Raw genomic sequence first — 19,076 nt, forward strand, 5'->3', positions numbered from 1 at the left:
TTTTATTAATGAAAAATTTTAAGTATTTTCATTACTAAATTTGAAATGAATTTAATTAATTTTTTTTTTTTTTTGTATGAATGCGGAATTTTGACTAACTTTTGATTAATTATTAATGAACAAGTTTAAGTATTCGTAAAAAAACTTCGGCTAATGTCACCGAGCCTTCAAACGAAAATGGCGTTCGAACTTTTGAACTAATAAAACGGCCATCCGAACTTTTGTGTATACGGTGTTGATCCCACTATTAATCGCACAAAAATAAGTGGGTTCTATATAAAATATTGAAGTTTTGGGGTCCCGAAGCATGACTAATCTATGGTCAAAGTACGTTAAAAAGTGTAATGGAAGAAGGGTTAACCAAAAGGGCCGAAAAAAAAAAAAAAAAAAAAAGAGGAAACTATGAAGGCGATGAAATTATCGCGCTTAAAGGTACTTTGGTAATATTTTTTTTGGTTGGGTTATTTTGATTCAAAATATTTTTTTTGGGGGCATTTTGGTTCCGGACTCTTAATGGCTAAAAATGGCAGTCATTTCAGACCTGTTCAATTTATTTATTTTTTGGATACAATTTCAGACCTATTCAATACGTTCACTATACTCTCGGAGGAATGTTCCTATATGGATGAGTCTTGTGGTCCTTTTAGTCCTCTCCTATCAAATAAAAGAGGAAAATGTATAGTCGTGTACAAAAAAATAAAAAAAATAAAAAATCATATTGGAGTCCAACATATTATTATTATTCTCACGTTGCAATAAATTTCATCTTTCTAACCCATATTGCAGTCCAATAAAAATAAATCGTGGACTGCCCCGCGCTTTTTTTTTTTTTTTTTTTTAAATACAAATCGTGGAGCAGGTCACGATTTATTTTTAATTTTTTTTTTTACATCAAGTCGTGTTGGGGTGCACGATTTGTAATTTTTTTAAAAAAAAATACCGCTCACAGACCAACAACATTTGGTGTGAGCCATTACTTTTGATGTGAATCGTGAAGGGGTACATGATAAACCCCTTTTGGTTTATCTCAAATTTTCCAACCCCCTTTGGTATTTTAGCTTCCAAAAAGTGCCATTTAAGCGCCGGACTCAGGAAGAATTCTAGTTACCGCTATTTTACCTAAACATTGCATGGCTGCATTCTACCAATTAAGCAAAATTTCTGTGACCCCACGAAGATAATTACAAAGATTGGCAAATTTGTGTCAAACTTACGTGAGAAAATGAATACCATTTCTTACCCTTCTTGAGCAATTAAAGTGATTCTGGGCTTACTTGAATTTTCAAATTCACGTCCTTGTCCTCTTTTCCTTTTCTCTTTCGCTTTTTATTCAATTTTGCTCCAAATCTCTTTATTTTCAAATCGCTTTATTTCTACACAATAAAAATATAATATTAAGCACAACTCATTATAATTAAAGATACTAGAATATGCGTAAACAATGAAGAAATATACGCATTTTTTTAAAATAACATCCAAGATAACAATTTTTATTAATATATATAAGCAGATCGATTAAAAGGGGAGAGACAATTTAAAATTGCTGAGTGGTAGATGGAATCTTGTTATTAGAGCTGAAACAAACTCCTATATCTCTCCCCCCTCTCTCTCTCTCTCCGTTTGGATCCAAAATTTCTACTTAGATTCTTTTGCTGTATAGGTCTAAAAAGTATCCCCAATCTGCACTGAAATTCTAAGTAATAATTAAGACTCCCAAAGCATAGCATACAATTTTTCCCCAGCAGAAAGAGAGATGAGATTTGTTTGTTTCGAAAATTTTGTTTGGACTTGACTCAAATTAATAGTACCCTGTTTCTTACTTCTTGTTTATTTATTTTTCTATTAAATCACACTCGTAGTTGGCTGTTGTTAATTTTCAACACCACATTTTATGACTTGGTCTTCTTCCCTTTTCCAGCTCATACATATCTTGAAACCCCTCGTCTCTTCTTACAACCATTTTTCCACAACGTTTACCATCTTTTTCTATTTTCTTATTCAATGTGGATCTAAATTTTTCAATTAATTTTTAACAGCAAAACATCACACTGCATCCATTGGGACTCTATGGTTGTTCGATAATCGATTGGATGAACTCTCTCAAGTCATATTTGAATTTTTTTCTTAATAAATATTGTTCCAATATAGATTGATAATATTAAGATAGTTTTTAAAAGAAAGCAAATAATATGAATCGAACCGAATAGTATATACTATTAGATTTTAAAATGAGGAGGTATTAAATCTTTTTACCTTAGGTGTTGGGCTATAGCCGGTAAAGTGCAACTTTTTTAATGTGAACAAAATTAGTTTAGTAATTTCACAGAGTATTACAATTAGTAAAGTTTAATAATTTTAATATGATAAAAATAGTTGTGTAACATCCTTCATAAGCAAGCTGCACAAGTAGAGACCCACTTTTAAGATTTGGGAAAAAGTCCCCTCCAACTAACCAAAATTGGGTCTCTAGGGCATAGGAATTAGGCATTAATGGCTAAGGATGGCAGTCATTTCAGACCTGTTCAATTTATTTATTTTTTGGGTACAATTTTAGACCTATTCAATACGTTCACTATACTCTCGGAGGAATGTTCCTATATGGATGAGTCTTGTAGTCCTTTTAGTCCTCTCCTATTAAATAAAAGAGGAAAATGTATAGTCGTGCGCACAAAAAAATCTGTCAAATTGAAGTCCATTATATTATTATTATTCTCCACATTGCAATTTTCATCTTTCTAATCCATATTGGAGTCCAATAAAAATAAATCGTGGACTGCGCCACGATTTTTTTAATTTTTTTTAAAGAAAATCGTGTAGGGGTACACGATTTGTCTTTTTTTTTTTTTAAATTGGCTCACAGACCAACGACATTTGGTGTGAGCTGTTACTTTTGGTGTGAATCATGGAGGGGTACACGGGAAACCCCTTTTGGTTTATCTCAAATTTTCCAACTCCTTTGGTCTTTTGGCTTCCAAAAAGTGCCATTTAGGCGCCGGACTCCTAAAATGCCCTCTCTTTTTTTAATAAGAAATTATAAATTTAAAAGTATCTTCGTGAGAAGAAGGATGAACATGAATGAGGAATGAAGAGGAAGTTGGGGTTTTTGTTTTGAAAAAGATATTTTGAGAGTTAAATAAATATTAAGGATAAAAGTTCGGCGCCTAAATGGCACTTTTTGGACGCCAAAAGACCAAAGGGGGTTGAAAAATTTGAGATAAACCAAAAGGGGTTTATCCTATACCCCTCCACGATTCACATCAAAAGTAACGACTCACACAAAACATCGTTGGTCTGTGAGCCATAAATTAAAAAAAAAAAAAATGACAATCGTGTACCCCTACTCGACTAGCTTTAAAAAAAAATTAAAAAAATTGTGGACTTGTTTATTAGTATTAAAAAATTAAAATTAAAATAAATCGTGGGTAGTCCACGACTTATTTTTATTAGACTCCAATATGGGTTGGAAAGATGAAAATTTATTGCAATGTGGAGAATAAAAATAATATATTGGACTCCAATTTCGGGGTTTTTTTTTTTTTTTTGCGCGCAACTATACATTTTCCTCTTTTATTTGATAGGAGAGGACTAAAGGGACTACAAGACTCATCCATGTAGGGACATTCCTCCGAGAGTATAGTGAACATATTGAATAGATCTGAAATTGTACTCAAAAAATAAATTAATTAAATAGGTCTGAAATGACTGCTATCCTTAGTCATTAATGCCAAATTCCTGTGCCCCAGAGACCCAATTTTGATTAGTTGGAGGGGACTTGTTCCCAAATCTTAAAAGTGGGTCTCTACTTGTGCAGCTTGCTTATGAAAAAGGATACACAACTATTTTTATCATATTACAATTATTAAACTTTACTAATTGTAATACTCCCGTAAAATTACTAAACTACTTTTGTTCACATTAAACAATTGCACTTTACCGGCTATAGCCCAACACCTAAGGTAAAAAGATTTAATACCTCCTCATTTTAAAATTTAATAGTACATACTACTCGGTTCAATTCATATTATTTGCTTTCTTTTAAAAATTATCTTAATTAATGGTACAATTTTCAATTTATATTGGAACATATTTATTAAGAAAAAAACTAAAATATGATTCGTGAAAGTTCATTCAGTCGATTATCAAACAACCATTGAGTCCCAATGGATGCAGTGTGATGTTTTGGTGTTAAAAATTAATTGATAAATGTAGATCCACATTGAATAAGAAAATAGAAAAAAGATGGTAAACGTCGTGGAAAAATGGTTGTAAAAAGAGACAGGGTTTCAAGATATGTATGAGCGGGAAAAGGGAAGAAGACCAAGGCTCTAATAGAATGTAGTGTTGAAAATTAACAACAGCCAACTACAAGTGTGATTCAATAGAAAAATAAATAAACAAGAAGAAAGAAACAGGGTACTATTAATTTGAGTCAAGCCAAACAAAGCTTTCGAAGCAAACAAATCTCATCTCTCTGTCTGCTGGAGAAAAATTGTATGCTATGCTTTGGGAGTCTTAATTATTATTTAGAATTTCAGTGCAGATTAAGGGAACTTTTGGACCTATACAGCTAGCACTGATCATAATAAAAGATTATAAGTAGAAATTTTGGACCCAGCCAGAGAGAGAGGAGTTTGTTTCAATTCTAATAACCAGAGCCCATCTACCATTTGCAATTTCAGCTCAGGTACATCTTCCCCTTTAGAATCTGATGCCCTTATATATATTAATACAAATCGTGGACTGCCCCACGATTTATTTTTTTAAAAAATTAATACAAATCGTGGAGTAGTCCATGGTTTATTTTTTATTTTTTTTAAAGCAATTACACGATTAAAAAAAAAAAAAATTACAGCCCATAGACCAACGATGTTTGGTGTGGGCGGTTACTTTTGATGTAAATCGTGGAGGGGTACACGATAAACCCCTTTTGGTTTATCTCAAACTTTCCAACCCCCTTTGGTCTTTTGGCTTCCAAAAAGTGCCATTTAGGCGCCGGACTCAGAAGAATTCTGGTTACCACTATTTTACATAAACATTCGATGGCTGCATTCTACCAATTAGGCAAAATTTCTGTGACCACGAAGATAATTTCAAAGATTAGCAAATTTGTGTCAAACTTACATGAGGAAATGAGTACCATTTCTTACCCTTCTTCAGCAGTTAAAGTGGCCCCCAGTTTGGAATCATGAATATTGAACTTTCTCATCGAACACAGAGACCTAAAGAAACAAAAGGTTTTCATCATCCACTTACTAAGGGCAGATACATAACTTATCAATATAGTGAAGAGCAACAAAGATCGGAAGCCGATTCTTGTATGTTGTAGCATTACATTAGTTTCAGTTATCATGCCTTAACCATCTGTTGACATTATGTCCTTAACATTATAAGTACATATTGTAATCGTGGATTATTCAATGGTAAAACTCTTTCGTGGAAGAAGAGACAGAGAAGTCAGGAGATGAACCTTCCATCACTGTTAGAATCATAAAGTTGATTGCAGAATGGTCAAACTCATCTTCTTTTTCCATTTGTTATGGACTTACATGATAAAAATAACTTTCATGACAAGGAAATTAGATTAATCCTACCTCCTCTAGCAGCTTCTGACCTAGATTCAACAAAGTGAACTCATGAAAGATGTCGCAGAGAACACCTCAAGAATTCCTTTCAAATGAATGCTTTTTACTAGTTATCCAGCTTCAACTTTGTCCATCCAGAATCTACTCTCAACTTACTTACCAAAATCAACCACCCATCACTAGCATATATAATTGAAAGCATCTCTGTAACTACTGTTCTCTAGCTTATTACCAAAAAGATGCCAAGCTACAATATCTGCCCACTCATATTTTCTCTGAGCATCATCAGCATGACAATAGCGCCCCCCAACTACCAGTCAATTGGGTCTTAATCTTTCTAATCCTGAGAAACACTAAAAGTACTCATAATCTGTATTTTGATAACTAATTGAAGCAAACACCACTATTCTCTACCCCAGTATAGAGCAGGAGCTTTTGGTGCTCAAATGTCCTGAATGATTTTGTGATAGAAGATTTAATAGCCCCGTGATATTTCAAGACTAGATGGCGATGCCCATGCTGTGCACAGGCCTAACACTAAAATCTAAACACCAAATGCATGCTCTATATTTACATTTCATCCAGGTTAAACAATTTTGAATTTTTATATGACTTACCACACAAAGGAAAATTGCAAATGTTTCTGCCTCCCAACAGAGCTCAACCCAAAATGGCCTTTACAACCAAAATCAGCTCCATAGATAGGGAATCTCGTCCAACCACTACATATGAACATATCAACACCATCGGTAGTGTTTTCACTGCATTGGATAGCAAAGGTACTGAATTGAACCATTCTATCTATCTCACTGTGGAGTAAGCCAAACAATGAACAGAATACAAGGAATCCCAAAAGCATTTTTAGAAATGGGAACTGTTGCAATTCTTCCGTGTTTGTTCAAAGCAGGAGCTGGTACAAAATCCTGTAATTGGCCATGTTTGTCTTTAGCCACATTGATCAAAGTCTTCCATAGTTTGTTATCAGTGAGGAGGTCAGATTTCTTGGCGGTAATAACACTGCCGTTCAATATGTCTTTCAGTCTCAAACAAAAAACTTCTGGCTACGATTCTCACTTCCATGTCTACAGTTGGCTCAACACTCACCTCAAAAGTCCCTCTTGGCACAAGGCCACTCTGCATGTTCAGCAGTTAAAATAAGAAAACTCCCCTTGAAATTGGCATAAGGATATCAAAGTGGAAATTAATGGAGAAGTTTTAATGAACATCTAAAAAGTGGCCAATGCAAAATATAACCTACAATGACCACCAAAGCATATGATTTTTCGTACATGGACCATGGGAATATTATGGCTTTTGTGTACACAAGATGACTATACAAAGAAAAGAGAGAAAGTGAGTAATCTTCACCAGTAATAAGTTACAAAGCTGAGTAGGGCCAAATGAGAGGATATATCAATGTTTTGATCAGAACTTGCAAATAAAGTATTTCATATGAAGCAAGCTTAACAAAGAAAGTTCAAATAGTACAAAAACTTTGAAACAATAAGGTCAGACACCTCCCAAGAGAAGCAAGCTTAGTACATATTTCAGCATTTTCTTTTTGTATTGTGATTCCTACAGGATCATTACTAATTTATTAATAAAACCAAATGTAAACATTCATTAATGTAACATGTCAGCTCTCAGAAATATTAACTCATGGGAAGTTTTGCTATGAATTTTGATTCATATAATATAAGTGTAAAGCCTCAAACATATTTATATTCACCAATTATAGTTAAGTTAAAAGTAAATTATCAGGGAGTAAACTGCAAAATAAATTTTCATACCTTTTGCAGAGGAGTTCCAACATTCATTCTCCAACTGCATAGCCAACATTCTCTGAACTTTCTCATCAAATAAATTATTTTTGTATCTACAATAACGCATCCACCAGAACTATGTTAAGTACATGAACTTAGCGATGAAAGCAAACTCCTCACAGAAAATATGCACCATTGTTCAAAAAGCTTAAAATAGCTAATACTTATCTGGATGTGTTCTTTTTCACCTTTTGATAAGCAAAGTAGGAGGTGATTGCGTTCTTTTTCTCATTTGGCAGGTACTAAAAATAGGTGCCAGATCAATTTCAATTGACGGGTAATGAATGTAAAGTTTTTATTGTCTTTCTCTACATTTTACACTTAGGATGAGAAATATAGCAAGGGCCATGTTAAATCCTATCAATCGTGCCTTTATTTAAGTAAATGCGACCTTAAATTTCCGAAATGTCGAAAGATGATAGGAACAACGTGCTTCTGTCTTTGAGTTTGCTGACCAACTTTTCAACCAAGACCTGTTTTTGTTTCTCTCCCATTTCAAAGAGTACAAAGCAGTAAGTGTGTTTTTCTTTTCAGTTTAATTTTAGGAATCTTAATTCGTGGCCGTGCACTGCCATAAACTGAAAGAAAAACATAAAGGTTAAGAAACGGTTTTTACTCTTCAATAAACATCCAAAACCAATACACAATATAGGGATATGATAGTCAAGCAATATAGTTCCTCCGTAGTGCTAAATAAAAGCTTAGACAGGGACAAATTAACTGTCCCAAAATAGAAGCTCAACAAACACATCGAATATAAAAGATTAATAGCTAGCAGAGAATGCTTCATACTTACTTAATTCGAGAGATTTTCAGCTGATTTTAATTAATAAGACGTAGCAGTAAATTTGATATAAAGTAATTTATTGGGTTGTGTTATACCCTATTTTTCGGGTTAAATTAAGGTACAACATATTGGTGATTCCTATTAATTGATTTTAAGGAGTCGCCACCTAATTGATTTTAAGGTGAATTAGGGCACCTAATTATTAACTTAAGGTAAAACTAAGTTAATAGTTTTAACCAAGGTGATTCTAGGTAGTGGTTCTATATTATCCTAAAGGGAAGGGTTAGGCATCCTTTAGGATCCGTTAACTTACGGTTATCCGGCCAAACTTAGGTTAATTAATTAAAGCTAAAAATGACTTACAAATATTGCTAAAGTTTGAAGAAAATGTAATAATGTTGTTAAAAAACAGAACTTACAGAAAATAAGGATTTGCATAAATGATGTTTTTAAATACTATTTAAAATAAGATTTATAAGGGCTGTTAAGACTTTAAATGAGAATAGATAGTAATGCTATATAAAATGAGATTTGCAAAAAAAACATAGTAGTTTGTATATAAGCAGGCGAAAAATGCCGATTTAAGCAATACTTTGATAAATATTTAAACAACTCAAATGATAAAATATTAACTAACTTTAGGAATATATAAAAATAGCCAATGGGAGTTTTCTTTATTACCTTTTATTATTTCTTATTAACTACACTTAGTTAAATATATGGGTGATTGTTTCAAACTTGAAGAGTTATTTACAAAATATGCTTGAATTTACATTCGCGTATCAGTGATGTTTTGGAAGATAATAAGTATAGAATATAATTCCTTTAATTCGAAAATATGAATTTATGCTATCAATTATTCTAGGAGTGAATATTATAGATACTATAAATGATTTTAATACAAAAGAAGAAAATGAAGCTTAGGGGACTAATTACTAGTTTCCTTTGGATTAACTACCCAATATACTATATTAGCCCACTAATTTACTAGAAATCACCTAAGTTAAAAAAAAAAAATAATGGGTTAGTTGTATAATACAAATTAAATGCATGAAAATGAAATAAGAGAGCAAATTATATCAAATGGGATTTTGGGATTGTTGGATCTATTTAACATTGGGCCTGATAAGGATGACTCGAGAATATTATGTTGGGCTTTTAGCCCAACACTGAATGCGGGAGAGGAACGAGTCCCTCGGACTCGTATGCGGTAGCCATGCAAAAAAAATGAAAAGAAACAGATTAGTATCCAATCGACGAATAAGTTAAAACATGTAACATATAAAATTCAGAACATATCTGAACTTAATGAACTGGTTAATAAAGAAGTTAGGTAGTAAATGCGAAATACGCATAAATCACGTATTCCTGTGTCTATGCTAAGCGTACATACGGCATTAAATGGAATAGAAACCAATTAAATGCGGGCCCTCAAAAAGACAGAAGTCAAGAAGTAGATCCAAACCGAGCTAGCACATATGATGGTTAATCTAACAATGATAACTAAGCCAAACATCAGACTAAACTATATGGGCGTATAACTTACGAAACTAAAAATGAAGGGAAAGGAATAGGATTTACTATTAACATTTAGGAAGGCAGCAATGTTTACTACAGATATCTTTATCTCTTAAATAGGAGCTAATTAAATGGATGCACATATTCTAAGTCTACATTCTCATTTTTACTTCAGCGGTCTTGAGCAGTAAGCATGTCAAGGCCGTTTGAGATTTCAATAGAGACTAGATTACTCAGCAGCAGTATTAACAAGCAGCTTGTACAGTAATCAACATGCTACCTTCAAATTAACAACCAAAGAAGACAACATGACACAGGAACAAGCAACAACTTGTGGTTCCAACTAGAAGTAAAACAAAATTCCTATTTTTCTTTCGTGAGCACACATCTGACATAAAACACAACAGGGGACAACAACCAACTTATGCTCGAAATTAGTAAGCATGCAAGAAGATTAGCGATTTAAGCATGCGAGAAGACTAGCGATTTAAGCATGACTCAGTTACGTGAGAATACATGACTGACGAATAGGCAACATAGGAAAAAGCATGGTATTTGACTTCATATATTCAACAGGGGGTAAAGAGAAAAGGTATTATGAAGTTTTAGATACATACGGCCCCATCCTTAGAAAAATAGCGATTTATTAGGCTCGAAATATAACAGTGAACAACCAATAGTGCAGCCTTGAATAAACAAAAAAAAATGCAGCCAAGAATTTAACATTTTGAAACAGCAAACTAGTTAGGGCAGGAAACAGGTTTCAGACAGAGTAGCAGATGATACCTACGCTGCTATAAGCTAAATACATATGGCTAACCTAACAAGATATAAAGTGAACCACTATAGAACAACTAAAAGGTAAACACATGCACATGATTAGCAGACTACAAACTAATATATAGCACTAATCAAATGGAGAATAAATAAGCAGTGTAGACCTAACTAGCACATGATTAACCCATGTCTAATTGCATCAGACTAACCAACAGATCCTTTATCAAGACTAAATGACCACTATATTCTGATAATCTAGCATATACCTGATTATACAACAAGCAACACTAAACTGACAGAACAAACTAAACATGGTTTTATACCACCTACAACACTAAGCAAACAAACTAAAAGGCTAAATACAGTTTCTTACCAACTGCCACATTAAGCAAAACAAACTAAGTAGCTGAACATTAATCAAGAGCATTCAAACATGTCTTAGACTGAACTAACATATAATGCAGGCAAACTAACAAGAAGCAATTGAGTGAGACAGTGGAACTACATCATATACGCATTTAAATACACCCTAGCGACATGTTGAGCTAAACAGCGAACCAAGCATGGAAACAGACTACATACCAGAACTGGAAGATGAAAAATATGAAAGCTACTGACCTTGGACTAAAGCAAACATCACTCTCAAATTAGCAAGCTAACCATATATAACTTATATTAACATAAAATCATTTAACTATACCAACAGATGAACGGACTTGCATCAATATTCAGCTAAACAGGCTCATGATTAACTGAACTAAATTGAGACATAAACAGCTAAGCTCTGTTAGCTACTGAACTGAAAATTAAACCCTTAATAAAACATGAACCTCTAAATACCTTGACTATTAAACCGAAACGAAACTAACTAACTACGAGCACACCTAAGGCTACCATGCTACTAAGCTGAAAATAAACCAGCGGCGACAACCAACACGTATGGACACACAAACATTTGTCAAATACCATCGAAACTAAACCAAACTAAAAGGGAAGTTGTTCACCGACCTGCTTTGGGTGCAGCGAAGTGGGGACGGGAGTCTCGAATCTAGGCTCGAACCCGACGAACTCGAACTCGAAAAAGTCTTTCGAAATCGAAAATTTCAATATCAGCAGAAACAGTATCCTTTTTTAAAAAGAAGTTTTGTTTGATTTTCCGAATAATTTCGAAACGCAAATAATGACTAAACTCGAAACCAAACGGAATTTGGACGAATCCAAGATTGAAGTATTAGTACAAAATAAAAGTATTGAATGTGGTAAAAATCCGTCCCCCTTCGGCTGAAGACATAAGACCCTATTTATAGTAGAGGAATTAGGGTTTGCTCGGCTCGAGCGGGATTTTTTGAAAATTCAAAATTGAGTCAAAAGAGACTTACTAATCCGAACGTTAAGGGCCTTTCACGTGATTTGTTTCGGATGTTTGCCGAAATGGACCGAATTTTTCTGTTCTTTTGTGAAGTTGTTGTGTTTTGAAGTGAGAATGGGACATCTCTCTGTCAAACATAGATAAGCGGGCATAGGACCATTTTTCTTTGTATGGAAATACATGGGTTAAAAGAGGTCTGTGTTTTTGCTAAAATTGAGGGGATGAGAGAAGAGAGGCGTGAAGAAGACGACAAAGGGGAGGCGAAGGGATTGCACGAAAAGGGAGGTCAACACCGCCATTGTTGTTGGAAATATAACCTTGTGTGAAAGGGAAAGAGATGAAAGGGAGAGGAGAAGGAGAAAGAAAGAGAGGGGGGGGGCGCGGTGAAGAGAAAGAGAAAGAGTAAGGGTTGGGTTTTAGGAAATAAGGGGAAATGGGTTCCGGTCGGGTCGGGTGGAAAATGGCTGTACGAATTGAAATGGTAGTGGCACAGTTCTGTCCGATTGGGTCATTGAAATGGGCTTCAAATTGGTCCGAAAATATGGGTTCTTCTTTCTTTATTTTAATTATTTTTGGGCTTCTAATTTAACAACTAGCACAATATATACTATGTTAATTAATGATTAATATGTAGAAAAATAAAGGACTTGATAAAGTATAATTAATTTAACGAAAATAAAGTGATGACGAACTTTTTGAAATTCGTGATAAAGTAATGCTAGTAATTTTTATAGTAAAATAGTGAAAATGAATAATAGTGAAAACAAACAATAAATTTAAGTAAATAAAAATAAAGGAGGGACAAAATTGGGTGTCAACAGGTTGTTTCTTCCTCAGGAATAACCTCACATTTTTGAGTAGTTAAAAGTCCATCAGCTGCCGTTAGTAATAGACTTAATCTAGTGAAATGTAAATTTTCACTCAATTACAACATCAATACTATTTAGTATGGCTATATCACGATATAATTTCAATTCTATGGGCACATATCACAGGTAGCAACAACTCAAACAAACGTAGAACATGCAGTTTTTATAAACAAATAAGAAAATCAACAAATAAGGAGACATGCATATCCAAGAAGCTAAGCGGATAACCAAAGCAAGCAGAAGGGTGACACTTACCAAAATCAAGAAGGCTGAACGCATGCAAGAACAACAATTACAACAACACAGTCTGAAACCTGAAACAAAGGAATCAGAAAACTTAATACAGTGCTGATCAAACTAAAACACAATAAGATGAGCCAAGAAATTCGCTTTCCAACACTTTCGGCAAAATAATGTTTGTACAAACTGTCAAAAGAATTGTAGCTTAGCTTATGTTAAGGTGTAGGTTGAATGAAGTTTAAGACACATTTATCGCATATAATTGACACCATTAATCGAACAAATTCAACTGAAAAATAATCAAATAAAAACTTGCTAGTTACTTTTTGTGCTAGCAGCCACTTTTTCAATGGAATATACAATCTCATTTAAAGTGGTTATACCTTTTTTTTATATACAACAAAGATCATAATGAATCTGTCCATTCAGTTTGCAAAGCTCTATAGTCCAATAGATCATTAGCTTCCTTATAACAATACATTAATTTCACCTAGCTGAAGTATTTCTTTAGATTAAATAAAGATGAACAGAAACTGTGCTGAATACTTTTGGCATAGACGGTTCAGTTAAAAGTTAAAACAGCTAAATAATACAGCAAAATTACCTTTTAAGCAAAATGCTACAGAACCGACGGATAATCAGCTACCATAATGGATAATGGAACACACAAACTGCAATGACAAAAGAAGATAAAAACACAAGAAAACAACAACATATTAGTAGCAGACAACTACAACTAAAGCGGTCGAGAAAAAGTGAGAAATTACATCAATCTAAGCGCTAGGAGCAGTCATATCTTTGATGACTAAATAACTACCAGCCTGGACATGATTATCTCAGACCATTCAAGAAAAGGTCAAGGATTTGTTTGCTTAATTCATACACAATTTTTTTTGATAATTGTGGTGTCAAGGCAAAAGTGATTTTCTTACTTAGTTTCTGGTGTTCAGTAAGAAAGCAGATCAATATTGCCCCATGCATTTCTATATAATTTAGGGTACCCCTACAGGTGTGGAAGTGGGTTAGGGATTGAGGTTGGGGTGCGGATCAAGGGTGGGAGTGAGAGGAGGCCATTGGTGTGTAATGGCACTTATGAGTTTGTTCCCTGATATTTGCATTCTGAATCAACAGCAGAAGGCATCAATCCTGGAAGTTATAATCAAGAATGGAACCTCAGCTTTAGGAGAAGGATCAATGATTGGGAAGTGGAAAGGTTGATAGGATTTTACAACACCCTTGAACAGTTCAAGGATTACTCCAATGAGGTGGACAGTTTAGTTTGGTTAAAGGATAAGCAAGGAAGATTCTCAGTAAAATCTGCCTATAAATGCATCATTAACATCAGTCCTCAACTTGGTTTCTGGCCATGGAAGATGATTTGGAAAGTTAAAATTCCATACAAAGTGGCATGTTTTACATGGTTAGTGGCCAAACAAGCTGTTTTAACACAAGAAAAAGTGATGAAAAGGGGTTTACAACTTTGCTCCAGGTGTTTTTTTTTTTTTGTGAAACTGAAGCTGAAACAATTATTCATTTTTTCCTTCATTGTAAAGTGACTGAACAACTTTGGCAGTTCTTCATCAATTCGAGAGGGCATAATTGGACTATGCCAAGGAATACAGTTGAAGTTCTGGCATGCTGGAACAGAGATGGTAATTTGTCAGGCCACAGGGAGAGATGGAAGATTGTTCCAGCTTGCATCTGGTGGACAATATGGAAGGAGAGGAATCAAAGATGCTTTTCACCTTCCAGAAATTGAAGATGAATTGTCTAGTGTTTTTCTATTTTTGGCGTATTCATGAATTCCCCCAAGAGGCAGAGGATATAACTAGTATTCTAGATTGTTTATAGGGCTATAGGTGGTAGGTTTTGCTTTCTCTAACTACTACTTGTAATTACTACTGGAAGTACACCTTTGGTGTATTTTCTTTGTTGATAATAGATATGTTTAACTGTCCAAAAAAAAAAATTATACCTCTTTGCAGGGTGATGACACCAGTAGCTGTGGAGCACAGATGACCATTTCTGTCACTACTGAATTCCAATAATTCACCCATCAAGAAGTTGAACTCTTCAATAATTTTGAAGACGAAAAGAACACAAATCAGAGCAACCAGCAGTAACTAAGATGATGAAGCGCAAACGATAAAATAATACAAAACAAACTCATATATCCACTCAACAAAAAGCCTCTCTGTGTACACACACGAAAAATTAGAATCCTGATAACATAATATGACAACAAAGCAATAAATTCATTAGGGGTGTCATCTTTTTAGTATCTTGACTGATTTCGCGGGTACGTTAGCAGATCGGTTTGGACAGCCATATAAAGCTTTAAAAACAAAAATCTGAACACTGTTTAGCATCTTTTCAGTCTTGCCTTTGATCAATTTCGAAGAAATATTTGTTAAAACATAATTGGCGGTAGATTCTATCTATGAACAATCAAAGCAGAGATTAATTTGGGAAATTTTCCCCTTTGCTGTTACAATCACCTTTTGACCCATATCTTCTTAAAGATCAAACTTTCTGCAATACATTGAAGAACCTCAAAGCCATAGAACAAAATTCGTCAGATATAGCAGCTAAGAAATTACGCTTTTGCTAATTATCCACAACTCAACACATATACCTAATCAAAAGCTTTGAGTACCTCAAACAATAGATGCCCAAGTAGGAATCGATCCACACCAGAAAGAAAAAAAAAAAGATGAAAGGAAAAGTGAAATTGAAGGCGAATGGAGAAGATAACAAAAATATACCCGGAAATTGCAGGAACAATTCGAGAAGAAGCATTAAGAAAGATATGGATCCTTAAATGGCTTGAAAGCCACGTATATGAGTGTGTTTGCCGCAGCAAAACCACGTGGAGCGTAGAAGGATAATAGGGCAAGTAATTAATGACAGAAGTGCCCTCTATAAATTGATAATGGACTTGAAACAGACATGTCGATCTCCATTCTCCAACCCACTCTTCTATAATAGTATAAATTACTGAAGTGCTGAACACATGCATATGCTATGAAATTGGGAAAAATTAGAGATACATTACAGACAATAAAGAATTCTGAATAAAAGATTGGAAACATAAGAGCCATGATAACAAGACATTGTCAAAACCTTCATTTTCAAGTTGCAGTTGAAGTTGATTGATCCCTTGCCCTACTTAGTACAGAAAACTGTCCAATATTGAACTGTGAAAATCTTTCCCTTTTCTTTCCACCACACAGTATTGGACCTCTTCCAATTTATGTCTTCTAAATGTTCTACAAAATCTTATAATAATTACTAAAATGGAGAGGGGTGGGGGTAGAGGAGCTGATGCCAATAGTATGTGGTGCTGTAAAATAACTCTCTACAGACACAACCCTGTTGAGTGACGGGCATATCATGGAACGACTGGTTTACTATCCCAAGCCTCTCTTACTTCGGCCAGATCTGGACGGTATCTCTTAGCTAGAACTTCTACTTGTTCAGCAAATGACCTGTTTCCAAGTTGACCTATGTGAAGTACCATTTGGTTCCATCTCTTCCGACATATCTCTCCAGGCCTGTGGTCAAGAAGATTGTCCCAGTCAATATCTTCTATGCAGCTCGCATCCAGCTCAAAAAGTGCATCAACTAGGCGATAGTCATCAACATCTGCCCATTCACCTTTGGCCACCATAGGTGATGTCAATTGATCATACCATTTCAAGCAGCAATTTGCATCAGTTCTCGTGGACAATTTGTCACTTATTGCACTCCATGCAATATTATCCCGTAACATACCATACTTAGATTTCTTCTCTTCAGAAAGCTTCAATCTCAGATCAGTGTTTACTAAATCAAACAATGTCTGGTACTCCTCCTGAGTCCATTGTCCTTTCTTCTGATTGGGCAGTTTCAGCCTTCGCCATGTATCCTTCACATGAAACCGATGTTTTCCAAGTTCATCAGCTAAGACCTTCCAATTGTTCCCGTGCTCTTTCTGGAATTTTCGTACTATCTCATACTCTTCTTCAGTCCATTTACGTGTCTCACTCCTTCGAAACAAGACCTGTGCACGATAATAAACCGCAGTATAAGGCCTGTAGGGTATACAGCTCCCTATTTCTTTCCAGCAGCCCTTTAATTCAGGATAAGATCTAGAATTCAAAATCTTTTTCAGCCCTTCTTCTTAGCCCAAGTTATGTATCTCTATGTATTTATGAACAGCCTCTTTGACAATTTCATCTTCTAATTTTGAAAATCGTTTCCCGCGCAGTAAATTGTCTTCCTCGATTTCATGGTTCTCATCATCACAAGGGTCACTGGATGAAGGGAAAATCTGATCCTGACCAGAGAATCTTACTCTCTTTTCACTCTTCTCATGTGTAGAATCTTCAGAATTGTGTCCTACTTTTACCTTTTTTCTCTTTCTGATATTACCATTGTCTGTTCTGCTTCGTTCTTCTATCTCTTCCACAGTTGAAGGAATATCACCTTGATTGACTTCAGCCACAACATCTTCATATCCATCCTCAATATTTGTCTCCTGCTCATCCGCGCAGCTTTTCTTCAACTTCCTACTTTTCTTCCCTTCAACAATTTCCAAAGCAACCTCATTGCTGTCTCCACTGGCCTTCCCAGAATGTTTTCCATGTTTTCTTTCTTTCTTTCTCTTGCTGTCACAATCATCACTCTTAGCTTTATCATCAGTGTTTGTCACTCCAAGACCATTGGTAGCAGCAGTCTTAATGTCTTTCTTGGATTTCTTCCTCCTAATCTCATCCACAACATTTCCACCAGAGACCTCGCCAAGGGTCTCAACCACCTTATCACTGTTCCGCATTTCACTTGCACTTGCAAAAGCGCTAGTTTTGGTGTCTGAAGGCTCATCCAAGCAGCTTTTCTTCAGCTTATTCTTTTTCTTTTTTTCAACACATTTCACAGCATCTTCATCACTGCCTTTTTTGGACTTTCCAGGACTTTTTCCACCTTCTCTTTTTTTCTTTCTCTTAATGTCACACTCTTCACTCTCTCCTGCTGCCTTAGTTTCCATCACTTCCTTATCCCTTTCTTTCTTGGTCTCCAGAACAGCTAGCTTCTCTTCATTGAAGCTAAAATCACATTCTTCAGCTTTAACATTGTTTGCAGTCACTCCAGGACCACTGGTGACAGCCTTCTTATTGCTTTTCTTGGATTTTTTTCTCCAGCTTCCGGAGCATACTCTCCTTCTCATCTCCCATGACCAATGATTCTTTCAGATTTATCAATTATGTATTCCTGCAAGGCACCAAAATCCTGAAGGGGTTAAAGGGTTGTTAAGGATGGATAAATTACAATCTCCATCGTTCAAGTTTAAACAACAAGTGAAATATGAGATTTTTTAAAGCTAACCAGACTACATGTCTAAGTTAGGACTGATAAGGTTGTACAGAGATAATGTAAATATGATTTTTTTTTTTTTTTTTGATGAGATAAATGATTTCATTGCAGGCATCAAGCAGATGCATAGTAGTTACAAAAGTAGAATAGCAAAAGGGCCAGCTCACCTTTATATAGCTAGTTAAGGGACAGGAGCTGACAAAGTTCAGAAAGGTAACAGGGGAATCTTAATGATCTTAAATTTGTAAAGGATTGAGGTCCATTGTTTCAAGGAAGCAGGACTCAATGTCCTCTTCTTATGTAATCATGTTTAAGCATATATAAGATTCCCCACCCAGAACCAAGCTGGGTGGTTCCTTTGAAAAAACAGTATTAACAGTTGGTGAGAAAATAAAGATCTTAAATGGGAACTGCATCGATCATAGTTTGAAATACTGGAGAAGTTCATTCAACCATCGAAAAAAGAATAAGATTAGAGTAGAGTGCCAATGGTACAATATAGACATGCAAAACAGGTGAAGGAAACCTTGAGAATACTAACATCAAATTGGCTCGAAACAAAACAGGAGAAAGAAACCTTGAATATGCTAATACAGAATTGGCACAAAATGGGAGAAAGAAACCTTGAGTATGCTAATACAGAATTGGCACAAAACAAGAGAAAGAAACCTTGAGAATGCTAATATCGAATTGGCTCAAAAACAACATTATTTGTGATACTGTGTATTTCTTTTGTTTTTTGGGTAAGCAGCATAAGTT

At 34.9% G+C, this 19,076-nt stretch overlaps 1 protein-coding gene across 1 annotated transcript; it reads right to left on the minus strand.

Annotated features, from left to right (window-relative positions):
* Nucleotides 1-6,127: 6,127 nt before the first annotated feature.
* On the minus strand, nucleotides 6,128-18,186 carry LOC132056110 (RNA polymerase I termination factor-like). Its single transcript, XM_059448176.1, is given in 5 exon segments — nucleotides 6,128-6,913; nucleotides 12,981-13,039; nucleotides 13,570-13,636; nucleotides 14,941-15,036; nucleotides 16,089-18,186. A coding segment is annotated over 1 exon segment (1,815 nt). The 5' UTR covers nucleotides 18,172-18,186; the 3' UTR covers nucleotides 6,128-6,913; nucleotides 12,981-13,039; nucleotides 13,570-13,636; nucleotides 14,941-15,036; nucleotides 16,089-16,356.
* Nucleotides 18,187-19,076: the final 890 nt, after the last annotated feature.

The sequence above is a fragment of the Lycium ferocissimum genome, chromosome 5 (assembly GCF_029784015.1).
Source record: "Lycium ferocissimum isolate CSIRO_LF1 chromosome 5, AGI_CSIRO_Lferr_CH_V1, whole genome shotgun sequence".
NCBI classification, from domain to species: domain Eukaryota; kingdom Viridiplantae; phylum Streptophyta; class Magnoliopsida; order Solanales; family Solanaceae; genus Lycium; species Lycium ferocissimum.